The sequence below is a fragment of the Geospiza fortis genome, unplaced genomic scaffold (genome assembly GCF_000277835.1).
Source record: "Geospiza fortis unplaced genomic scaffold, GeoFor_1.0 scaffold657, whole genome shotgun sequence".
Classification (NCBI taxonomy): domain Eukaryota; kingdom Metazoa; phylum Chordata; class Aves; order Passeriformes; family Thraupidae; genus Geospiza; species Geospiza fortis.
Window position 1 is genome coordinate 401,463 of NW_005054481.1, and position 25,369 is coordinate 426,831.

The 25,369-nt window shown below is 52.6% G+C and overlaps 1 protein-coding gene across 1 annotated transcript in view; it reads left to right on the forward strand.

Moving 5' to 3' along the window:
• The window catches only part of DLGAP4 (DLG associated protein 4), a 134,620-nt gene extending 110,483 nt beyond the window's left edge, over positions 1-24,137 (forward strand). Inside the window, exons 7-12 of the mRNA XM_031063105.1 lie at positions 15,727-16,176; positions 17,483-17,574; positions 18,002-18,411; positions 20,152-20,243; positions 21,384-21,536; positions 22,624-24,137. Of these exons, the coding sequence (XP_030918965.1) occupies positions 15,727-16,176; positions 17,483-17,574; positions 18,002-18,411; positions 20,152-20,243; positions 21,384-21,536; positions 22,624-22,788 (1,362 nt within the window). The 3' untranslated portion in view covers positions 22,789-24,137. The remainder of the gene's footprint in view (positions 1-15,726; positions 16,177-17,482; positions 17,575-18,001; positions 18,412-20,151; positions 20,244-21,383; positions 21,537-22,623) is intronic.
• Positions 24,138-25,369: the final 1,232 nt, after the last annotated feature.

The following is a 25,369-nucleotide window of genomic DNA, read 5'->3' on the forward strand; positions in this document are numbered from 1 at the left end:
ATTCCTGCTACAGGGAGAAGGAGGCCCAGCTTCCACCAGGCTCTAGAGCAGCTGAGTCAGACATCTTGCCAATTAATGTAATTAGCAATTAGCTGAGGAAATACCTCCTGTAACTGTCTCCTCAGTTGTGTCTGTAAGTGGCCAGAGTAGGAGGGAACAGTCCTGTGGTACCCAAGAGAGGTGGCACCTCACACATTCTCCCAGGCATGTTACAGCAAAGCTGCTGACATTGCAGTCCATGGAAATTTCCTGATGGAGATGATGCAAACTGCTGTGAGCTTGCAGTGAAATAACCCTGCAAGTGCTCTGCTGCTCCCTCCAAGCCTACTCACATCCATGTTCCCACAATTAGATAACTGGCCACGCATCTGTTTACAAAGCAGTATCCAAAATAATGTGTTGCTGTTCTGTTTCCTCAGCTGGGCTCTGTGTCATGGTTACAGCCAAAGACAAGTATTGAATCTCTTGCTAAAAGGGGGTTGTTGGGTTTTTTTTTTTTTCCTGTGGCTGCTTTAATGCAGAGCTGTCTTCCCCATCTCAAGCCTTGGGCTCGTAGGTATGAAGCTTGTCTGCTGTCATCTCATAGGCATCCTGTGTGTGCTGCATGTCTGGGACAGGAATAGGAACGCCCCTGAGAACAGGGTTCGTTGGTGTGATGGCTGCTGGGGGCACCAGCCATAGCATCTGGAGAATGGCCGCTGTGGGAAGGGCTGGCAAAGCTGCTCGGCCTCCCTGAAAGGCCTCAAGAGGCTAATCCCAGAGCAGCTGGCTCCTCCAGTGGGTTTGGGACGCTCCTGGAGCAGGTGGAGTCCCACCCAGCAGCAGTGGGGGGGCCCTGTGGGGCAGTGGCTGCTGGCCAGCAGGGCTTTGGGCCCCACACGTTTCTGGGGCGCACCAGCCCCCTCTGACTGGGGTCCAGGATCTGCCAGCTCTTCACTGGCTCTGTGCCATTGGAAACAAGAGAAGTCAGATGTGAAAATTAATGCTCTTATTCACTGATGTCCCACTTCTTTGCCTCCTTAAGTTTACTGTTAATTTATCTTCAAAAGCATTTGTGGCTGTTTTTGGCCTTGGAAAGGATGTTGGATAAAGGACTTTTTTCACTTGCTATCACATAGTGACAGAGCTGAGAGCAGACTTTTTTAGGTGTATTGAGGAGGACAGTTATTCCTGCAGTGTGAGCTCCAGGTCTCCAGTAGCCTGGGCTGCAGAGAGAGTTTAAGCCCTCTCTCTTTCCAGCACTGGACTTCTCCCTGCTGGATCAGTCTCTTGCTGACAGCAAGTTCACAGTGTTGGTCCTGCCTGGCTGCCAGAGCCCTACCAAGGAATTGTGTGGTGGAGTCATCCTGTTGCACTGCCCTTCATCTTCAGTCAGTATCTGCTGTGTCTGTCTTGAGGCTTTTGACGGGGCCCAGATCCAAGAAACTTGACTGGGCAGCTCTTCCTCTGAAACTGGGCCTCTGCTACATAAACAACCCCGATGTTTCCTTGAAAGTGCTTTCCAGGAAAATGTAGCAGCAGGGATACAGTGGGTTTGTTTCCCAGTGTGTTGTCCCAGACATTAGAAGTGACCCCAAGTCCCTGTACAGGTGACACTGGGAGCACTGTGTGTGCTGAGGGTCCTGCCTGGATATGCTCTGTGCTTCCCCCTGCAGTGACGAGGGCAGAGCAGTGTCCTTCCCAGCCATGTGCCCCCACAGTGGCACCATGTTCTGGAGTATTTTGCCATAGGCTGATGGAGGATTCCTCCTGGCAAACAAACTCCTTGAGCAGGCAGTTGGAGACCTGCTCCTTTCTGCCACCCTCGTATCCCACAAGCTCAGTGCTGCTCCGGGGCTCTGTTGGTGCTCACTCTTGGGTTATTTTTGGCTAGTGGCTCTTATTTCACAAGGCCACTTCAGGTGAAAGCACTTGCTGGACTCACCCCAAGTAGCTGACACAGTCAGTCTGTCCTGGGAGGCCACAGGAGCTGTTCTCAGCAATGCCTTGGAGCTGAGCACAGCAGAGGCCGAGCTGGTGGCTGCCCTGGAAAGCCCTGCATCCAAAGATTGGCATTTCACTGTTCCTAGGAATTTCATCCTCCAGCTGGTCTGGGGGTTGGACAACTGGCATGACAAGGAGTGGCTGCTTGAATGCAGTAATGCATTCCAAGTCTAAAATTGTTCCCAGGCCAAGTGTGGGGAGATGGCCAAGTGGAGGAATAACTCCAGCCTTGGGCAATCTTTGCAGTTTGGCTGGGATTTTCAGAGAAGTATAGAGATGGGATTTTTCCTGGAGAACTGATAGCACCATCTTTTCCTTGGTGTGTCAGCTCTTGGTAGTCAGGTTTTAGAAATCTTGAGCTGGTTCTTTTCAAAACTATTTTGGCCTTGCTTGGGTGAGGGGGTGTCTGCAAGGAGCAGTTTGGTTTGTTGCCTCTGTCTGCCCTTGCAGGAGGAACTTGCCCTGTGTGCTTTGGAGCAGGAGCTGCCTGGGACCTGGGCTGGGAGCAGGGGAGGGGATTTGTATGGACATGGTTAGAAGATCACCAGCTGTTTTCTGTTAAACTGAGTCCAGCAGATCCCACATTTTTGCTGTGGCCCCACTGTGCTTCCTGGTTAGGTCACTTCAGAACTGACAAAGGGGTTTGTTTGGAGCAGGGGCTTTGCATTCCTGAGAACCCCAGTGCTCCTTGTGGTGCCTGCTGTGGGTGCAGGTGCCTCAGAGCACCTGGAACGTGCTGGGAGGGAGAGCTGAAGATGAGCAGGAAGGGGGACCATTGTGGATAGACTTCTTTCAAGGCTGCTCTTGATCTGTTTAGAGCTCCTTGGACTATGGAATAGCTGGGCTGGTGTGTTTTCCAGCAGGCTCTGGAGGCCCTTCAGGCTCTGGGAGACCAAGTGAGCACTGTTTTGTGGCAAGGTCCCATTGCTGTGCTCGGGCAAGGAGTGGCTTCTTTCAAAGACACCTCTGGTTAACTGTCTCTTTCAGGAGCACCCTCAAAACATGATCTGCCTGGATCATTCTCATCACCTTCCTTAAGCCACTCTAAATCACTTGTTACATGTTCCCTATCCTGCCATTCACCCTCTACCATCGAGTGCTGAGCCACTGATCAGGAAAAGCCAAAATGCCTCTCTTCACCTGCTGGTTGGTACTTGGTGTTTACAGGTGAAGGGAGGAAGGAGAAAAGCTTCCTGGGAGGAAGCTTTTTGGAATATCCTGCAGAACACCCTGAGATTTCTGAATTTGGTGTGGATGGTTTTTATTTTGTAGCTGGAGTTACACAACTGCTAAGTTGAAAGGAGTGGAGGGAGAGGAGATCACTCATTTGGAAACAGGAATAAATATAAGCAAGGTGGGAAATGAAGCCAAGAAGGCTTTTGGCAATAACTGCCAAGGCAGGAGAATGGTCTGTTCCACAGTGAGCAGGTTCCTGAAAGCAGCAGGGAGTGCTCTGGTGACGTTTAATGCTGTTGCTGGAGGCTGGGCTTTACTGATAACCCTCCTTGGAAGGCCAGGGAGTCATTGTCACATCCTGAATCCCAGACAGGGGACAGAAGGGAGTCGGTCCCAGTGCCATGGGAACAGCATGACTAAGCCAGTGCCTTCAGCTGTGTGGCCCAGAACTGAGTCTGTTCACTGGATGTGCTGAGCAGAGCTGGGCTCTGGCCTCTCCCTTGTGTCCCTTTCCCAGCAAAGTCTCAGATCCTTGGCATTCTTTCATGGCAGGTTCTGCAGGCTGGAGGGGCCGGGGTGTGGGCAAACAGGTCCTGCACCCCTGAATCCAGACCTGCTACCCATACTTGTGGCTAAGTGGTGGTCTGGGCTCTGAACTTGAAAGCTTCTGGTGACTCTTGAGGCCTGTGAACCAGGATTGTGGTGTTTTGGAGCCTGCAGGAAAAGCAGAGCGAGCTGTGAAGATGAGGACCTGGTGGTGGCTGGGAGCTTTGTAGGTCACAGGTGCTGGAGCCCCAGACAAGGCTCTGCATGCAGGCCTGGGGTCTGTTGTGCTCTCTGATTTCAGAGCTGGGGTTGCACAGTGGCTCTCCTGTCAATCCTGCTCAATTCCTGAAATGAGGTGTTCCAGAAAGTGCTGGGTTTGCTCCGGATACCCCCTCCCTTGGGGCATCCATTGTTCGGGGACTGCTTGTGATACTTGAAATTCTCAGGTACTCAGAGCTGGGGCCTCTTGGCCTCTGGGAGAGCAGTGGCACAGGGGACACATGGCTCTGCTCCTCTGTGTGCCTCTGTCACCAGGGAGGACAGCTCTGTGCTCTGCAGGGTCCATGGTTAGTTCAGGTGGGAGCCCTGGGCAATCCAAGCAATGAGCCCAGCTTTCCAAAGCTTCCTAGCACCCTACCCAAAGGGGATAAAAGGTTGGAATATTTGCTTAATTGCCTGCTCTGGGTCTGAGGACTTCCCTTCCTCTCCAGATCAGACCAGACTGTGCTGCAACAGCTGAACCACTGTCAAATTTAATGCTAATGGAGAGGGAGCAGCCTGCTACAGTCTTTTCTGTGCTTGTTCATGTGATTTTTTTTTAATCTTATGGATAATGCCATGTTAAGCAATGAAATAGAATATGGAGTAGCTTTCTCTAACATGCAAAGCTTGTCCTGTGCCTCAGCCAACAGAAGTTTCCCAGCAATTTTGACTTTGATTCTTCACTATTAGCATAATGTTGCCACATCTTGGTTTGTACATACTTAAGGGAGGAAATAGCTTCAACTGAATCTGGCTATTAAAGCCTCTTGATGATTGTAGCTTTGAAGATGTAAATCTTGGGTGCTGGCTGCCTGACAGCCACTGTCCAAGTGCAAAGAGTGTTGACTAAAGGCTGGAATTTTTCACTGTGAGATGAGTCCAGCCTGATGCCTTCCCATCTCCCAGGTGCAGTTTGTTCAGTGCTGTCTCCTCAGCTGCTGACACGTCTGCTTTCCCGGCCCCATGGCTACAGGGTGGGGTTTGTTTTCAGCTTGCAAAGAATCCCTCGTCATCTGGGTGTGGGGAGGGAGGGTTTTTCATAATGTCCTGGGAAAACCACCTCTGCTGCTCCTGGTGGCATCACTAAATGCTTGTCCGTGCCTAAAACAGTGGAATATCTTCCTGTGAGCAAGGGAGAGTAGCAGATTTCCTGCATAAAGGTAAAATTTGGGATACAGTAACTGAAAGCTGTGATAAAAATCCTGATGCTGAACAAAGTGATGGAGAAATTAATTCTTACCTTGAAGGGGGTTTTGTTGGCAGTGATGGTGGCAATTTCTCAGAATTGTAGGTGGGCTGCAGGATTGTTGGTTACTTATGTTCTCGGGGATGCAGCAATTCCCTGGGAGCCCCATTTGTGCTGGGGAGCTCAGTGATTGCTGCCATCAGCACAGGCCTGTTCCTGTTATCACACTCTGTGCTGACAAGCTGCTGGCTGCCATCAGTGTTTTCAGCACCCTCTTGGCCAGCTCTTCTGTGAACAGTGTTTAGTGGCACACTTAAAATGATGGTGACCCCTCCACCCTGCTTCCAGGACTGCCCATAAGTGGGGATGTGCCAATAATGCCTCAGCAGCTGCGCAGTGCTTGCAAAACCTTCCATGGACCCTGCTGAGGGATTGGCTGTTCCACAGCTTTGGGGGTGATTCTGCTGTTGGAGAGCAACTCCTGTTCCTGGAGCTGTCACAAAGTCCTGGGCAAAGGCAAAGGGGTTCCTGGTGGGCTGGGGGAGATCCCTGGGCTGAGAGGGAGGCGTGTGGGGAGTCTCAGTGCTGTTCAGCCATGCTGGCCTGGCACACTCACCTTTCTGAGATGGCAGCACTTGGGACATGGCACTTATTGTTGTGCTCAAGGTGCATCTCTCTGCCTGTGCATGGAGAGCTTGAGATGTGTCTCCTGTAGCACGTGAGCAGAGGCTTGGGAGTGACTGGATTTGGGCTTCAGCAATCAGCATAACCTAAAATAGCTTGTTTCAACTGCTGAGCTCTGACACAGATAAGAAGAGATTCGGTTTGCCATGGTTTCCAGCCATTTCTGGCCATATGGATTTTGACTGGCTGTGACTTTGAGGAGGTGTGTTGAGATTCCCTGGACTTCTGCAGTGGCAGGGAAGTGAGTTAAAAGCATCCACATATGCCATCCTCCAAGTGATGTGGCAGTGCGTGAAATGATGGTGAAAGGAGAGGATATTTCATGCAGTGCATCACTAGCTGCTGGAACTTTCTTCTGCAGGAGATTCTAGAAACTGCTAGCTTAGAGAAAAACTAACAAGACCTCTCTAATTGCACTAAACATGGATGGTTAATGCTGATTCCCTCAGTGCACCTAGGAGTGGCTGCAGTACTGGGTGCATGGAGGATTTGCCATCATTCCTTACATGGACCCTCCCAAAGCATCCCCTCCTCCCTGCAGTCTGCTGCTTTGCAGAGCAGCTGGAAACCATCCCACGTAGAGGAGGGATAGGGGAGCAGCCTGTGACCTGGTGGCACTGGCTAATTCCTGTCTGGTTCACATTTATGCCCTAATTCCATGTCTGTGCTGGATAACCCTGAGCAAACCTTGCAGAAAGGGCAGCATTAAACAGGGAGAGGGACACAGGGGCTGGTCACTGCTGTGGGACAGGAATCCTGTGGCACCCAGTTCCCTTCCCCTCTCTGCCTGGTTCCATGGTCTGGCATGTCCTAGAGACACTCAAGCCTGCAGGGCCCAAACCAGCCCAGACACAAAGCTGCAGAGTGCAGTTGGCAGAACAGACCCTGCAGCTCCAGAGTGACAGAACTGACATTTGGGGACTGCCACTCAATGTTTTGAAAGTGTTTAAAAGTGTTTAAAAGCAAGGATCCCAGGAGCCTGCCTGCAGTAAGTGCCACTCCTGGGAAATACTCTCTGGAATGCAATCTCTACATATCTCCAGTTGTGTTTTCCCTCTCCTGTTGTGCTAGCAGGTCCCTCTTGTCTCTGAGCTGCTGGCTGCTGCTGTTAGAGCTGCCCTGGGCACTGTGTGCTTGTGCTGCTGCACTGACCACCTGTGTGTGTGCTTGAGTCCCGTGGACACTTCCTTGTGCTGCTGCTGAGCTTCATTTGCCACATCTGGAGGAGATGCTGCAGGCACAGGACCCTGCATCAGGCAGATGAAGCGGATGATGCTTCAGTGCATCAGCAGAAAGGATTGCTCTTGTTGTGGCAGCACCTTTCAGCACAGCTTGTCTCACTGTCTGAGGAGCTTGTGGCTGACACGTGGTCACTAAGCTGTGCTCCATGTAGGTCTGGTATCTCCTGGGAGTGGTGGGTGCTGAGCTGCTGGGCAGGCTCTGTGAGGTGCTGTGTGCTCCAGTCTGTCCAGTCCTGCATTCTCTTACCTGCCCCTGGCTGCAGGAAGGTCCATGTGAAATGTTCCAGTGCCAGGGGCTGATGGAAGTGCCTGCTCTCTCTGGAAATGCTGTGTGCCACGCATGGTTCAGAGCTGAGCCCCTTCCTGATGGCCCTCTGAAGAGGACTGCTGAGGCTGTTCTGTGCACATGTGCAGGCAGGGTGTCTGCAGGGCTTCCTTGCCTTCTGCAGAGGCAGGAAAAGCAGCAGGGTGGGTTCTCTCTGTTCCTAGTCCCATGTTCCACTTGTGTGCACAGGGAAGTTCCAACCCCTCCATCCTGACATCCCACTGCTGCAGCCAGGGACCTGCTCCCTCCCCCTGTGCTGCCAGGGCTCAGGCCAGGGTCAGAGCCCTCTGGAGCTGTGAGTGTGGAGGGCCTGGAGTGAGGAGGAGGAGGAGTCTGTAGCAAACAGGCTGCTGGGTGATGCAGCAAGTCCTGGGTCTCACAACTTGGTGGCTCCTTAATGCTGTGGGACCCCATTTCTGCATCCTCTGCACAAAGGCCAGCAGGGAGGAATGGTGTGGCCTTCAAGCCCACCATTGGGCTCCTGTTTCCTGGAGCTTTGTACTCCTACAAAACCTGCCACGAGATCAGAACTCCACTGGCCATGCTGCCATGGCCTCTGCCCACCATGCTGTGCTGCAGGGTGCCCCTGTGCAGGGCTGTGCCTGGCCACCAGGACTGAGCTCCAGGCCTGCCTGGGTGGGCTCTGGGCTCCTCTGGCAGCCCTGGCTGTGCTGGAGGAGCCAGGCAGGATGTGGCAGCAGGAGGAGTCACTGGTGGCTCCCTTGTGCCCACCTGGCAGCACAGTGCAGGTGCTGCGGTGCTGGTGCAGGTCCTGGCTGGGTGCACAGCAGGAGTGTGGTGCTGATCAGAGATGCCAGGGCTCCCACTATCTGTGCTGCTTCACCTCTTCAGTGTGAAAAGCCTCAGCCCTCATTAGTGAGGGTTTTGAGGGGATCAGCCCGTCCTGAGGCCCAGCACAGAGCAGAGGAGCTGAACTGGTGGAGCATCCCTTCAGCCCAGCCCCTCTGTGGAAGAAGTGTGTGCCAGCACTAAAGGGGCACTGAGCTGGCAAGGCAGCCATCCCTGGGGATCAGGCACCCCCACCCAGAGATGCAGGCAGCTCCTCCTGGCACCGGAGGCTTTTCTCCTCCCACCTGGTGACTCCTTGAGGCAGAATGGTTGGGCTTGGGGGCCTTGCTGGTTGTTGATGAACTCACCCCGGGGCAGGGAGAGGCAGGGAATGCTCCTTTGGGCTGCTGCCCTGTGCTGGCTGGGCTGGAGACCTGTCTGAGCCCGCAGGACAGAAGGGACACTTGCTGGATGTGTGGTTGGAGCAGGGTGGAGCTGCTCACCATGGCTTCAACTCGCTTAAAAACCCCTGACAAGGGCTTTGGGGAGGGTGGGGAGAAATGGCAGTGTCTCCTGTGGCACACACAGCAGCCCCAGTGTCAGCTGCTGCAGCTGGCTTTGGGAGTGCCTGTGCCTGGCGTCCCCTGCAGCATCTGCTGTGTCCCTGCTGACTCTGCAGCAGGCTGTGCTGAAAGGAGGGATGGCCAGACCTGTCAGGAGCCAGCAGTGTGAGGTACCCTGTTTTTAATCCCAGCATTCTTGGGGTGTGTCTTCTGTTGCTTAATGCTTCTTTTCAATTGGTGACCTTCTACAAGTGGCTTTTTTTATTAAAAAAGCAACCTGCTTTGCCTTCCCAGTGTAATAGTTCTCAGTATATCAGTGCTTATTATCATTTCTGTGCTCAGGAATTCCAAATTGGAGCATCTCCATGATGCTTAATCATTGAAAAATCCAAAGTCCCTCATGTAAAGAGTTTACAGCCCTCAGCCTTTCCTTCTCTGGTGAAATGTTCCCTCCCAAAGTACAGGGGCTGGGTCTCTGATTGGATCTGTGATTGGAGCTGGCTGCTGGGGCTCATGCAGCCCCTGTGGCTGCCCCAGGCATCCCTGGACACCATGTGGGGTGGCTCTGAGGTGAGCAGGGCTGCAGCTCTCACTGAGGGCATCTCAGTCGTGGCTGATCAGGGAGCACAAATGGCTGTACAGAGCATTTTGTGGTGCATTTCTGGATGAGAGCTCTACTGTTGGCCTACAAACACACAGCTGATGTTCAGAGAGAGCCTTTGCTTCTGCACTTGCTTCTGACTGCAACATTTGAGAGATGCTCCCTTGAGTTTGAAGTCCTTTTTCTGCAGATATGTCCAGTTCTTTCATTCCAGTGATACACAGGAACGTGCTGTACTTGGAGTGGTCAGGCAAGTGCAGGGCAGTCCCTTTTTCCTGACACCAAGTACCAGATGGATACATGGATGATAAAATCCTGTCCTGCCAGCAGAGCCTTTGGTGTGGGCAGGAGTGCTGTGGCCAGGACCTGAGCAGGAGCAAGGGTAACAAACCTCTGCCCATGTGCTCGTGCAGCAGCACCTGGAGGTGTCTCCCAGGGCAGCAAAGACCATTGGCACAGGTCTGCCAGTGCTGGGACAGCCTCTCTGCCTGCTCGGGGACGGCTTGCACGAGGCCATTTGCTTAAAGCTAAGAACTTATTTCTCTGTGTAACAAAATGCCAGATTGCTGAAAGGCAGTGTGCAAGCCTGGTACCAGCTGTGCCAGGGGAGCTGCAGTGTGGGTACCTGCAGTGTGAGTACCATGTGCCAGGGGAGCTGCAGTGAGGGTACCAGCTGTGCCAGGGGAGCTGCAGTGTGAGTACCAGCTGTGCCAGGGGAGTTGCAGTGAGGGGCTGGGTGGAGGCTGCTCCCAGAGGAGCCTCTGTGGGAGCAGGGGTACTCAGGAATGGCATCTCCCCTCTCTGTGCTTTTCCCACCAATGAATTGGTGCTGTTCAGGGGGAAATAGCCACTTCCCGTGGGTTAGGAAAAGTGTCAGGAGTGCTGTTCTGAGTGAGGGCTGCTCATCTTCTGTAGCTGCTGGTGGGACCAGCTGCAGTGGTTGGAGTCATGCTCCTGCCTTGGAGGGGCAGGGTGTGACCCCAGCCTGCTGCCCCTCTGTCCCTGCTGCATCCCTGCCCTCTGCTGTGCTCCCTGACCCTGCTGGGCTTCTCCTGCCTCTGCAGTCCCTGTGGGGTCAGGGTGTCCTGTGGCAGAGGCCTGGACCCAGCTCTCTGTCCTGGGAACAAGAGGATTCCATGGTGGGAGAAGTGACCAGCCTGCAGTGGTCCCCTTGTCCCAGCTGCCATTCCAGCCATGCCCAAGCACTGCTGCTCTGCCTGAGCTGTGTTGGGGCTGGAAGCTGAGGATGGGGAGTGTTGAGTTTCTCCTCTGACCTCCTTCAGAAGTACTCAAGGTGTCTGGGCTGGGTTTATGCAGGGCTGTCACAACAGGTGAGAGGGCTCTTCCCTGGTGCTGCTGCCTGGGAGGAGCTCCTGGGGAATTCTCTGTCCATTTTCTGTTCTCTGACTCACAAGCACACCCTGGCTTGTGTGTGGGCTCTGTGACAAGCAGAAGCAGCTGGTGAAGTGTTCATGGTGTTCCTTGGGATCATCTGAGAGTTAAAGGGCTCTGCTGGACTGGTCACTCTGCAGGGCTCCATGGGCACCACCACGGAGGTGGCACGTGGTGGCACATGCTCTGGGGAGCTGCTTGTGCCAGGATGCTGCTGCTGTTGGGGTCACCCTGCAGCTGGGAGTGAGGGCTGGCAGGAGAGCCCACAGCCCTTCCCTGGCTCCCACAGCCCACTCGTGTGTGTCTCTTACTCAGTGTAGTATCAAGGTGAGATTTTTAGTTTTTCAAAGGTCACCGCTACTGAGATTCACAAAGGGAAAGCACTGAGGTAGGAGGTATTTATAGCATTTCCATAAACTGCCTCTCTGAACAAATGCAGTCACTTCACTTTGTTTTCTGGGAGTTGTTTTGTTTCATCACTATAAAACTTCTTTTAAATCTCCTCCAGCTCTCTAAAGACATTCATCCTGTCAGAGCAGGAGGTGGCACTTCACAGGCATTTCCCATTGTGTCTAGATGGAAACACATGGGAGCCATGGGACTTTTCACATGGGCAGATAGTGATAGAACAAGCAGAAATTGTTTTACAGAGGTGAGATTTAGATTAGATATGAGGGGGAAAATTATCCTTGTGAGGGTGCTGTGGCCCTGGCACAGGGTGCCCAGAGCAGCTGTGGCTGCTCCATCCCTGGCAGTGCCCAAGGCCAGGCTGGACAGGGCTTGGAGCACCAGGTCCCTCCAACCCAAGCCTCTGTGATTTCTGACTTGTATGATTTTCCTCTTGACTAACAAACTTTGGGTAGGCTTCTCAGCAGTGTCTGTAACAGGTGCAGCTATCTTGACCTTCATTGTGCAGAAGGAGAACAATCAGGTCTGAAGTGATTCTTGTGAACCATAAAATCAATATGTCCATGTTGTCTTGGGTATGAATTGTCACTGGGGCTCATTTTCACTTGGACTCTCTACAAAGAAAACATCCTACAGTTCATTACAGCTCCAACCTTGTAGTGTTCCTGAAGCTGATGAAAATCAGAGGTCAGGTCACTTGGAATGCAGCTGTTCCAGTTCCCTTTGCTGTTGGAAACTGCCTCCCAAAGCAGCTCCTTCCAGCCAGGATGCCCTGTGGCAAAGGCCAGCCTAAAGCCCTGCAGCTGGGATCTCCAAGGGAATAATGCCACTGATGCCATTTGCTGCAAGATTATTCTATGGCTGTTTTATTTAAAAGGCAAATGAGCTTGCCTTGTAGGAGAGATTATTTCAGTGTTCAGCTTTCTGTGTGAGGAAATGAGGTCGTTCCTCCAGCCCTTCCCAAGGGGAAAGGGGGATGCATGGAGCAGGACAGGGATAGCAGCCAGCCCTGATGTTTGAGGGCAGGGGAGCTCACCTCCTCAGCTGACTCTGCCTGGGGCCTTTGAGGTGATTTCACAAAAATAAGGATGGCTTGAGAAGGTCTTTGAAGTTCCTGGAAGGATTGGAAATGTCACCAGGCTGTAGTGAATCAGCAATAGCAGCAGAACACTGGCACTTGAGGCCAGACACACTTGAGGGCAATTGTGGTGCTTAAATCTGACCCCAAATCCCTTGGCTGTGATCCTGGTGGTGCTGCCAGGTACTGAGCAGGTACCAGCCTGGTGGGGGGAACTGGGGCTGGATTTCACATTCTCTTGTGACTCTACTTTTAGTCTTCCAAGAAGCAAACACCTCTGGAAGGAGAGGGGGAGAAGCCCAGCATGCCCAGCTGGATTTTGAGGGTCCAGAGGACTGTCCAGTGTAAGGCTCTGCAGACAGCTCCCCTGCCCAAGGTTGCATCTGTGGGCATTGCCCAAGCCCCTGAGGGCAGGTGCAAGGTGCTCATTTGGAAGCATGCTGCTTTCTAAAAATAATTACAGAAGAAAGATTATAAACAAACATCCTCCTCCCCAAAATCAGTCATCCACAGCATGCTGTGAATTCCAACTGCTTGCTGAAATAAGCCTCAGAAGATCCTGTGAGCAGGAAGAGCCTAGTGCTGCAAAACTGGAAGCTTAAGCATGTTCTCCTGTTGTCCCACACCTTTTTGGAGGAGGGATGATGTTCCCAAGCAAACTGAGCTGATGGTCCTGCTCCAGTGCCCACAGGAATTGTAGTTCTACATTGCAGCACAAGCTGTGACCTCAGCAAATCCAGAGCAGATCATGGCTGCTGAGCTGTAGCCCTTTGGAGGGGTAAGTCAGCAACTGGAATGCTCCTGACTGGTGGGATTGGCCTCAGAGCCAGCAGGGAATGCTGCCTGCTTCTCCTGTGGAAGCACTGGGATGTTCTTGTCTTCCTCAAGGTTTGTCTCCTCCCACAGGTGCAGGAAGCACTGACCCTTGGTTCAGTGTTGTGCTGAGGGCCAAGGACAGACTGTTCTGCATGGGCTTGCTCTGACTTTGGTTTTTGAAGCCCATTCTGAGGTGTGGTTTCTGAGGTTGCTGGGCAGTCAGAAGTCCTGTTTTATATTTGCACAGGGCTTCAGTGGGGTTAATTTGCCATTGCACTAACTAATGCATCCCCAGTTGTTCACAGCTCCTGATCCTTTTGTGTTTGTCATTTGCCATATTTCTTAGAGCCTTAGACTACTTTAGTAGCTCAGGCAGTGAACCCTTTGAGCACAGATACATGAACTGGGGTGTGTTTTGTTGGTCCTGAGCCTTTCCCTTCCAGCAAAGCCTGTGCTGCCCTTCAGCCAAGCCAGGTGGCACAAAGGGATCCCAGGAACATGCCAAGGTTCCTGTGGTTTCCCCCTTTAGTGGAGCAGCACAAACAGTGTCTGTGCTGTCTGTTGGTAGGTGGACAACGACTTTGGGTCTGGCTTCCTGGCCTTGGACACCACTGATCTGCTCCAGAAGCTCTGTGCTGCTGTGCCCTCCCCTCGTTCTGCCTGGCCAGGCTGTTCTATGGCAAATAGCCATCAGTGTCCTGTCCCCAGCCCTGGCAGTGCCCAGAGCTGCTGGGCAGCTGGGCTGGGCTCATGGTGGCTGTGCCAGCCAAGCCACCAAGGGCTGTCCAAGCAGGACAGTGTCACAGGGGCTGTGGGTAGCAGGGCACCCCGGGCACTGTCCCTGGAGCAGAACAGGGGCCATGTGGAGGGATTGAAGTGAAGGGACATGTGGCATGCTTTCAGCTCTGCCAGGTGGGGTGGCTCTGGCTTGCCCTGGCCTGTGGCTGCTGTAGCCCTGGTGCAGTAACAGAGGAACCTGTTGTTTTGGGGTGTAGGCACAGCTGATCCAGGGTGCCTCTGCCATGGCTCTGCTCAGGCTGCTCCTACACTGCTGCATTGAGATGGGCTGCGTGAGTCAGGCTGTGAGGCTGGGGCAAGGAATTGCTGCTGGAGGTGATGCTCCACGTCAGGCAGCTCTGGCTGAGGGACTGTGGTCAGCCCTCACCTGTGTGAGGCAGAGGGTGGTGGGTCCTGCCATCAGGACACTGCTCAGTTTGTGCTGGACTTGGTGTAGTGCCTTGAGGGAACTGGGATGCGTTAGGTGCTTTCTGAGCTCCTGTGCAGATGCAGGCTGGAGGCAGCTGGGTTGGCAGCCCTGCACAGGCCTCTCACTTCTCCTCTGCCAGCAGCACCATTGTGGTGCTGCTCAGCATCTCTGGGCACAGAAATGCTGCTGGAAACACAGCTCTCCTCCTCTGTAATTCCTCCCTTTTAGGTCCTCCTTTGAAGTGGAGTTTTAGCTCTTAATATGGTAAATAGTGGGATGTGTAAGTGCAGGCATGTCCACATAGTGTCAGTAAGGCTCCTGGGGCAGCTCTGACTGCCCCACAGGGAATGTGGCTCCCAGGGATGCCCAGAACTGGCTCTGGCTCCGCTGGAAATGGTGAGGCAGGTGTGGAGTGGGGAGTAACTGCAAATCTCTGGGACTAAGGAGGCTGCTGGCACGGGCTGGGATGTGTTATGGGGTGCAGGGGAAAAGCAGTTTGGGATTGCACAGGACTTAATGGCAGGAAGGATAAGAAAAGTGAGTCTAGTGGTAGGATAAGAAAGGGAGTCTAGTGACTCAGGGAGGACTGAGTGCAGGGGTAGGAGAGGAAAGGGGGTCACGTGTGTGTAGGAAGGTGGCTGCTCAGTGTGTTGGGCCGTGCCCTGCCCAGTGCAGCCTGTCCTGCATGCACAGCACCTGGAGTGGGACTGTGGCCTCAGGGCCTTGTATATCCTGGGCAGAATGAGAGCCTAAACATGGCTGCTGCAGCATCCACATGGATTTTACTTGTATTTTGCATGTATTTTCACTGGTGGACTTCTATCCTGGCTAGCCAGAGACAGGAGCAGGTTGGGGCTGTGGCTGCTGTCCGGGTTTGTGCAGCCAGCCACGCATCTGTCCCTACAGGTGGGATATGTGTGTTCTGTGTCTGCTGGGCACACGTCTCCAGCCTTGCTGCCACTTGGGTCTGGGACCATGGAGTAGCAGCCTCACCACTCTTGGCCTGTTGCATCCAGATAATGCCTTTTCTTCTGGCATGGAGCAGCTGGGCTTGTCAGGGGCTTCACATGTGTGTTCCTGCCATCAACGTCTAACAAATTTTATGGCTTCTTTCCATTTTTATAGGAAAAACCATCACCCTGATCCAGACATTGAGACTCGTCAACCGATGGGACAAAGAGCTGAGACACTTGGCTGTACTAGGACACTAAAACATAGGGTTTAGCCAAAGAATATTTCCCCACTGTGGAGGCCTGTAGCATTCTTGGGAGGCTTTTCTATCCCTCTTCTCCATTTCCAGATTTCCACACATCATGGTATTCCTTTTGACTTCTTTTGCAAGCTAGCTCTGGCTCTGCCTTTGCTTCCCCTATGCTTTGGTGTGGGTCCCCAGCGTGAGCTGCTGCCTGTGGGCTGGTTCTGCACCTCTGCCTCCAGCTGCTGCTCGGAGGCTCCTCTTGGATGTCGTGACTGACCTGCTTTTTCTCTCTCTTCCACTGTATCTCTTTACCTCCAACCTGTCTCCTGCATTCTCCGTTGTCCCCCTCCGTCCCTGCAGGTTCATCATGCCTAGTGGCATATAAAAAGACTCCACCTCCCGTCCCACCTCGGACCACGTCCAAGCCCTTCATCTCTGTCACTGTGCAGAGCAGCACTGAGTCAGCCCAGGACACCTACCTGGACAGCCAGGACCACAAGAGTGAGGTCACCAGCCAGTCGGGGCTCAGCAATTCCTCAGACAGCTTGGACAGCACCAGGACGCCCAGTGTCACCAGGGGCAGCGTCGTGACTCCAGCCAGAGACACTCCAGAGTTACCTCAGAAAAATGCAACTTTGAAAAGTGACAAAGGGACTCTGACTAACGAAGAGCCTAAAGTGGAGAATATCCCCAAAAGAAAGCTATCATCTATAGGAATACAAGTATGGAATAGTTTGTTCTCCTTTGTCCCAAGGAATGTCCTTGCCCCATCCATTTAGCATGTGCCTTTGCTGTGACCAGGTCTGCACCTGAGCTCACTTAGAATAGCAAGGGACACTCACTGCCTTGCCTGTGTTCCCAGGGGAGAGACAGCAGCACTTTCCCTTAACAGCCCAGAAAGGACAAATTAGTACAAATTTGAAATGTTTTCTAGAGCAGAGGGGCTGTGTTAACTGGGTGAGTCCCTCTGAAGAGGCCTTTTGCTGCTGGTCTGCCTGTGCCCTGTACTCTGTGCTGCTTCTAATCAGTCTGCTTCTTGTCCATCATGGTTGTAGGGACAGTTCTCCCCTGAGAGGTGGGCCCTTCTGCTTGATGTACCTGTGGGAAGGGCTGCTGCAGTGCCAAATGCTCCCAGGGCTGCAGGCAGGAGGGTGCAATTCCTTGCTACCCCATGTTCCCAGCAGGTTGATGCTTCCCTTGCTGGAAGCATTTAACTGTGGGAATAGATGGAAAGGAGCTGTGGATAAAGCAGTGAAATGAGAGCCCAGTGAGTAGTGCAAATTGGTGCTTCAGTCAGCAAAATGCATCCTCTGGGTCTGTGCCCTCCTCTGGGATGGGTTTCTCAGTCACAGGTGGCTGTGAGCTCTGGTTCTGTCCCAGGTGCTGGTTACCAGCAGAGGGGAACTTGGGCAGCTCCAAGTGCAGGATCTGAGCTTTGAGCTGTTCTGTGTGTGGTGAACGAGTTCTCCATCAGCTTTACAAGAAGGCCAGCTCAGTACAGGTGACAGTGAAGGGCTCTCAGCAAGGCTGGTGGGGCAGAACACCTGAAAGGGCAGCAAGGGGAGGGAAACACACTGGAGAGGCTGACTGCCTTCCACTGCTTTTCCTTTTCTGAGCTGGTTCTTAAGTCACCTGGATTTCTTTCCTAAAACCTTCTAACCCTCTTACCCAGAGCCATGGAGGGTGTCAATCCCTGGGAGAGAGGCTTTGCTGTCAGTCTCAATCACCTTGCTGTGCTCCCTTGCATGCCATGGTCCCTGACTGTGTGGAATGCCACAGGCACAGGGACACAGCCCCAGCCATGCAGAGCCCAGGGCTCCTGGCACAGGTGGTGGCAGCAGCCTGGCAGGACACAGCCCTGCTCCTGAGGTGGGAGCAGAGTTGAGCAGTAGCCTCGTGCCTGTCCTTAGCCAGCCCTCCCATGTGGTATCAGCATGCTCTATGTGTGCACACTCCTGGTCTACTAACGTGGATTCCAGCCACAAGTTCTTCTGTCTGTTTTTGTCTGTATTTTCTTTGTTCAATAAGGTTGACTGCCTTCAGCCAGTGGCAAAAGAGGAGCCTCCTCCACCAGCCACCAAATTCCAGTCCATCGGGGTACAGGTAGAGGACGAGTGGCGGTAAGTGAGACACAACTTGTGCAGTTTCCTTTTATTTTAAATTGTGCCTCCCCCACTTGTGCTTAGACCTTCAGCCCTGCTTTGTGCCAGTGAGTGGGGTTGAATGGGGCCCACAGAGAGCTCTTCCTCCACAGTGCACACCCACTGCAAAAAGCATTTGTTCTCTAACAGCCAAATCAATGGGAGCTCGAAATTAAATCAAAAATTAAAAAATTCCAAGCTGTAATTATAGTCATGCGTCAGCCTCTCATCTGAACGGCCGGCTGCAGTAAGCAGGCAACCTTGTAATTGTGTGTGTGTGAGTGTGGTGTGTCTGTGTGTGAGGAGGGGCAGGGGGGGCTCTGCTGTGCCCGTGGATTTTGCTGTCGGTGAGGAAGGCCGGCCAGGCTGAGCCCTGCTATTGAACGATGGCTTTTGATCCCTGCAGAAACAGCCACTCTCGCAGCATGTCCTCCAAACAGGACACAGACTCTGACACGCAGGAGCCCAATAACTCCAGCTGTAAATCATCTGAGAGAAGCCTCGCTGAGTGCCCCCAGCACAACAACTCTGTTGGTGTTGATGCCTCCACCAGGCAACCAGCCAAGCCCTCACAGATTAAGAGAAACCTCTCCTATGGAGAAAACAACGACCCGGCCCTGGAGCCTTCTTCTCTCCCTCCTCCTGACCCCTGGCTCGAGAGCTCCTCCACGTCGCCGTCGGAGCCGGCACAGGCGGGGCCCTGCCGGCGGGACGGCTTCTGGTTCCTGAAGCTGCTGCAGGCAGAGACCGAGCGCCTGGAGGGCTGGTGCCGCCAGATGGACCAGGAGACCAAAGAGAACAATCTCTCTGAGGAAGGTGGGTGGGGGCACCTGCCCAGCAGCTCCTCCCTCAAGAAAGGGTTGGAGCTGAGTATTAGGTCAGTTAAATTGTGGCTGCCCCATCCCTGGAAGTGTCTGAGGCCAGGTTGGACAGGGCTTGGAGCAGCCTGGTCTAGTGAAAGGTGTCCCTGCCCATGGAATGAGATGAGCTCTAAGGTCCCTTCCCTCCCAAACCATTCTGTGAAATTGCTGACAGCCCACAGAGCCAGAGCACGGAGATGAGGATGAGATGAGGAATACTTTTTCCTTGGAAAGGGTAATGTAGCTTCCTGTAGCAAATGGAGTACAACGTAATGCTGTGATGCAGCATGAAAATGTACAGGGCATTGTGTGGCTTCTGACCACTCAAAACTGCTAAAAGCTTAAATGGATTTAATCTTTAAAAAGGTCAAATGGAAAAACTTTCAGGGAGGCTTTGGCGTCTCCCTGCCTCACCCATTACTGTCAAACAGGCAGGGAAGACCTTAGCTGGCAGTGGGGCAGAAGGAACACAACTTTGGAGCTTGGTTGCTCAGTTCAGTTGATGAACTGGTCTTTAAAGCAAAGAAGAGGTTTCCTCACATGAGAAAGCCTCACTGAATTTGTGCTGGGTACGCCAAAAGCATGGAACAGGGAGCAAGAGGCCAGTTGATTTTATGGGGTTCAGTCCCAGCTAGACTTGTTCCTCTATTTTCAAATGCCTTGGCAAAACCCATGGGCTTTTTGCAGTAGGAATCATGCCTCTGGTGCATACAGAGTGACAGGAGTGGGTGTCAAGGCTGCAAAGGGCAGGATCTTTGTGTGGAGCCTGGTTTTGATGTTTTTAAAACCTGAGAAAGGTGAAACAAAGGTGAGGCTCAGTTTTAGCTCACTGTCACTGCTGGGTGTCCAGGAGCTAATCCCTAATCTGATTCCCTGAGGTGCTGCCTGGCAGGGAATCTCCCTGCCTCGGGGCTGGCCTGGCTTGACCTGTGGCAAGGAAAGACCTGCATGGCATTGTTGTGTGTGCCAGGAGCAGGCTGCTTGGTTGTGTAACCACAGCCATGGTGGGTGGGAGGGCCCAGGGTGTGCTCATCCAGCCAGGATCTGCTGAGCAGGCTCAGGGGCAGCAGCAGAGCAGGACTCCGTGGTCCGTGTTGGTGATGCAGCTTGCAGGCACGTGGGGCTCTGAACCTGCCTCTGGGAGGGAAAAGCCCAGGCTGTATTTCCTCTAATGAGCAGAGGAACATGTCCATGCCCAGAGGCTGCTTGGAAAACCCATTAAGAGCAGCATAAAGTCCTGGGTGTTAAAAGCCCTGGCCTGTGTGTTAATCCCTGCTGGTACAGGGGGGCTGGAGAGTGGTCCCTGTGTCACCTTTGTCACCTTTCCCCTGGGCAGGCCTGGGAGAGCAGCCTGGGATCTCTAAGCAGGTGCCAGCAGACTTTGCTGAGGTGGTGCTGGTGGTTCTCTGAGGGGCTGAGGGCAGTTTGAGGAGCTCCCTGCCAGCTTGGATATTGTAATGTCCTCAGCCAGGTCTGTGCTTGGCCTGCCAGAAGGAGCAATGGCAGACAAATGTAGTTGCAAAACATCTTGTGAGAGCAGTTGGTGCCTTGAGGATCTCTGAAATTCCTTTTCTGATGACCCCAGTGTTTGGTCCAGAAATGCTGGAGCTCATTGCTACAATTAATAGTCTGTTCAATTCAGGTCTTTTTATTTCCTTTTTTTTTTTTTTTTTTTTTTTTTTTTTGTCCCTCACAGTCTTAGGAAAAGTCCTGAGTGCAGTGGGCAGTGCACAGTTACTAATGTCACAGAAGTTCCAGCAATTCCATGGCCTCTGTGAGCAAAACTTGGTGAGTCTGGATCTCTTTTTCCTGGTTTCTGAGAGGATGCCTCTCTTTGAACAGCACTACAAGGACTTGGTCAGTGTTAACAGGCTGCAGTCCCTGTGAAAACAAAGCCACAGCCTGCAGTGCCAGCCAGGGGAGGCTGGGTTAGCACAGAGGTGCCTCCTGTTTCTGAAAGGCTTTTTGAGGCAAACCCCTGCCTAGAGGGGACTGTTTGAGAGGTCTGCTCTTGACCACACATGCTCCCTTTGCGTGTGTGGCTGGTGCCACTGTCCCCAGGCCACTGGAATTGATCTCTGAAAGGAAATGCAGGGCTTTGCCCTTGCTCAGAGCTGACCTGGCTAATGGGGATTGATGGAATCTGTGGTTTAGTTTTCCCCTCAAGCTTTATGGTAATAAGGATTTTGCAAACTTCCTCAGGGGTGAATTCCTCTTTAGATGTAAAATAATGGTGGAGAGACTTGAGGAGCAGGAGGGGGTAAAGTGCTGATCCCAGCTGAGCAGCAGCACCAGCAGAGCTTTGTATGAGCTGCTTGGATCTGATCCCATGCTTTCCAGGGTCTGTGGTGGTGGTTCAGCTGTCTGGGAACTGGGAAAATCCTATTCTTGGAAGAAACTTAAGCTACTTAAAATTTTTCAACCCAGCCTGAGAAGTACTGATGCTTTCAGGTTGTTTGGGGCAGAAATGTAGCAAAATAATTTTGCTCATGAAAGCTCAGTTTGGCTCCTTGGAGTACTGCACATCCAGGCATCAGAGCTGGGTATCCATTTCCATTATTTCCCCCCCTGAAATGGGGGTCTCTGTGTAAGAACCCAGTGTTGTCACTCTGACTGCCACGCTGGGCACTTACTGCTGTTGGAGGTTCCTGCTGTGGGGTTAGTGCCAGCGCTGGGTGTCTGGTTCAGGATTGCTCTCCTGTAAGGAGGAGGGCTTACAAGGAGTCAGGACTTGCTTCCTGAGCTTGGCAGAAATTATTTGGGCTGTAAGTGATGGCTTTGTGTGTCCATGCTCAGGGCTGGTGTCTCCTGTGGCTCCTCACTGAGTTTGATTGCAGGCAGACATAAAAGGGGTGAAGGTGCTATTCATGCTGCTCTTCTGGGTGTGTTCTTTCTGAAATTGGGTTTTTGATGCTTCTCCCCTTCTAGAACCCTAATGCCAATCCCAGACCCACAGCCCAGGACTTGGCTGGATTTTGGGATCTCCTCCAGCTGTCCATTGAAGACATCAGCATGAAGTTTGACGAGCTGTACCACCTCAAAGCTAATAGCTGGCAATTGGCAGAGACACCGGAGAGAAAGGTGAGTGAGGGGCACTGGGGAGTGACCACAGCACCTTGTTGTACACATTTGGGGTATCTGAGGTCTGGTTTTGTCTGCAAACAGATGCTCCCAAGGGCTTTTGCCATCCTGCACTTGTCATCTCACAGCCTCGTAAGGCACCAAGGCCATTCCTCTTGAGTAATAGTGGGAACAGTTTTGTGCAAGGGGAAAAGGTGGTGGATGGAGAGAGCCCAGAGTGGTGAGCAGTGGTGCAGGGGCGTCAACTATTCCTAGCACTGTGTAGATGGATTTAACTATCCCTTGTGCCCAAGTAATGTGAAAAACAAGCTGAACCTTTGAAAAATGCAGGAGAGGTGGGGTCCTGGCTCTGCCAGTAAGGGTAGGGAGGACTCGTGGCTCAGGGCAACGGTGGCTCATTAAAATTTTGCAGTTCCACATGAAGTTGTGTCTTTTTGCTGCCTGTGCTGTGCTCTGAGCTGCAGCTGAACCAGACAATCTCTGAACTCCAGGCCACTCCAGAAGAACTCTGTGCCGTGGAATCTGCATGGAGGGGAGGGTTAGGCTGGATAACGGGAAAAGATTCTGCCCCCAGAGGGTGCTGGGCAGTGCCCAGGCTCCCTGGGGAATGGGCACGGCCCCGAGGTTGCCAGAGCTCCAGGAGTGTTTGGACACTGCTCTCAGGCACAGGGTGTCCTGCAGGTGTCCATGCAGGGGTTGGACTTGATGATGATCCTGGTTGTGGATCATCAGCCCCTGGATTGTGGATTTCCATCCCAGGAAATGTCCAAGGCAGGTTGGACAGGGTCTAGAGGAAGGCATCCCTGCCGTGGCAGGGGGTGGAGCTGGGTGATCTTCCAACCCAGACCATTCTGTGATTCCGTGATTGTTGTGGGTGCTTTCCCGTGCAGGACATTCTGTGATTCCATGAAATACAAAATGGCTCCTTGCAGAAGCAGGGGCAGCTGATGTGAGGGGTGTCTGGCTGCAGAGCTGCTCTCCCCAGCACCATCCCAGTCCTTCCAGCAAGGCGCCCCCGGGGCTGAGCCGGCGCCCAGCTGCACACACTTGTATCAGTTGTGGGTTTTTCCTTACTGTCTCCCTAAAGGAAGAGAAGAAGCCACCCCCTCCAGTGCCAAAGAAGCCAGCCAAGTCCAAATCGCAGCTGAGCCGGGACAAAGGCTCCGACTCGGACAAGCAGCGGCAGGGAGCCCAGCCACGGCCAGCCCGCGGCTTTTATAAGTCATTAAATGGGAAAAAAAGGTTCTCTTGAAACTAGTGTGATTTATTCAGTCTAGAGACAATGAGCCATCCTTGAAAAGGGCTCCTGAGTTGGCTTTTTTCTCTCTCAGCTTTAAGTAATGAAGATTTTAACAAAAAAAAAAAATACAAACAAAAAAAAAAAAATTAAAAAAAAGAAAAATGCCCCTCGTTTTCTCCCCAGCTGTGGTGTTGCTGAATGGACTGGACAGACTCCTGGGAACTCCAGCCCCTCGACTTGGAACTTCAGTCTTTTTACTTGTTCTATCTCATGAGAATTATTAGCTTGTTTACAAGAAGAGGACAAGAAAACACGAAGCCTTGAGCACTTGCCATGCTGTGTTCTTCCTCCTCCTCAGATCTGTTCTGCCCTTCTCATCCTTTATTTTTCCCTCCTGCTGCTCCCGTTCTCCCACCCTTTGCATGGTTTCGGTTCCCGTGCCCGGACCCCCCTGTCCCCGCAGAGAACACCTGTGGTGTGTCTTTCCTGCTGCCCTCTCCAGCCAGCAGCCTGCTGGCCTTTGTGTTCTTGGGATGGGGATGCTGGGGTGGGGGAGGACGGGCACAGGGGGCCCTATCTTCAGCTTGTTGGAGGGAGAGGACGCCGGGGCTGTGGAATGTGGGGTTGAAATGCAGCCCAGAAGCAAAATGTGCAATAAACCTGGCGCAGGGGATCCCGAGAGCCGGAGCCCGCTCCGGAGCGGAGCCGGAGGAGCACAGAGCACGAGCACATCACTATGGTTTCCCTCCTCTTCCCATTCCCACACCCCTGTCCTTGGCTGGCTGGTGGAGAGAGGAGCTGCTGCAGCGGGGGCTGTGGGGTCAGCGTGTCCAGGAGGAGACAGGAGGGTGTACATATGCACATATACACTTAGTAGTACCTGTATAGTAATTCCTACACACGGATCCTGCCCACGCCGCCGCGGGGGTGGGCAGATGTATAGCATATATTTTTACATGTACTATATCTAGATGTGTGTCCAAGTGTGTGTAAAAATATATACCCTGTGTGTAAGCAGATGACTATTTTTTCCTTATCTCCCTGCTCTCTGGGTAGAGGAAGGATTGCTAAATATTTTTTAGCCCATTTTTTCTTCCCCTTTGTAGGTCTCCTTTCCGGTCTGGCTCCTCGGAGCCAGAGCTGCCACCCCCTGATTCTTTGCCACCCTCTCACACAGAAGGTTTTTGTCCCATCCTGAGGGATCTCGCTGGGGATTTTTTTTTTCCCTCTTCACACGTTTGAACAAGTTGGGAGATTGTGTGCTACTGTCATGGGGGTGGAGGTGGAATCCCAGTGGTTTCAGTGAGAGTGTTGGTGATCCAGAAGGCAAAAAATAAATAAAAGTGAAATCCTGAACACTGCCTGCTGGCCATTGTGTGCTGTCTGGGGCTGTCCATGAACACTGCTCTGAGGTCTCTCCCCCAGCCACAGAATTCCCAAAGCTTGGCTGTGCTGGGATTCAACCTGGGCTGGAGGTGGGGATGAGGCTCTGCTCTCAGGGGACAAGGGCAAGCACCCTCAGGTTGCTCCAGGGGAGGTTTACATTGGATATTGGGGGAAAGTCCTTCATGGAAAATGTGGTCAGGGCTGCCCAGGGCAGGGGCAGAGTCCCCAGCCCTGCAGGTGTTGGAAGGGTCTGTGCAGGTGGCACCTGGTGGTGCGTGGGCATGGCAGGGTTTGGCAGCAGCTGGGACTCCTCTGGGAGGCCTTTCTCAAACCTAAAGATTCCGTGGGGGCAGAGACTTTGTTGGGTTGCACTGTCGGGTTTCGGGGCGGAGGTAACTTTAGGAATCACTGGCAGAGAAACAGGGAACACCAAGGAGATGTGGGAGTTTATTTATTTATTTTATCATTTACTTTTCCCCACTGCTGCTCATGGAGTGGTCAAGCTCTCCTTGCTGCCCTGGGCCGGGCTTGCTCATAATACTTATATAATATGGATTTGTGTATATAGAGGTGCATATATTTTAACATGTAAGTGAATTTATAAAGATGTAAAAATTAATTAATTTTAATGTGGTTTTGTATCTTATAATTAATACAATATTTTAAATTCCCCTACATGTATTAAAATACATACACAAATACAGAGGTAGAGTTACATACTTCTATATGCATATGCATATAAATATGTGTAACACGTGTACAAAAACATGTTATACGTATTTAGACACACCTTTTATAAATCTGAGAATTATTTGTTGCAGATATTTAACACCCCTTTTGTAAATAATTTCATGCTCACTCCTTATCCACCTGTTTTGAGCCCAAAGGACGGGGCAGCCAATCACGGGGCTGCCTGAGATCACGTGGGGCTGGTGGTGTCACGAGATGGCTGCCTGCCAATCACAGCGCGGCGTGACGTTTAACAAAATGGCTGCGCCCTGACATAAGATGGCGGGTGAAACAAAATGGCCGCCCCCAGTGGATACAAGTGGTGAGCCGTGTGTCACAGTACTTCCGGGCCCTATCAACCAATCACAGCACAGGACGTACTGCGGCGGCGAATGGCCGTGAGGCCGCTGGGAGAGGGCGGGGCTTGATGGGGCGGTGGGCGTGGTCTCCTCTTGTTCCGTGCCGTGCTCGGGCAGGC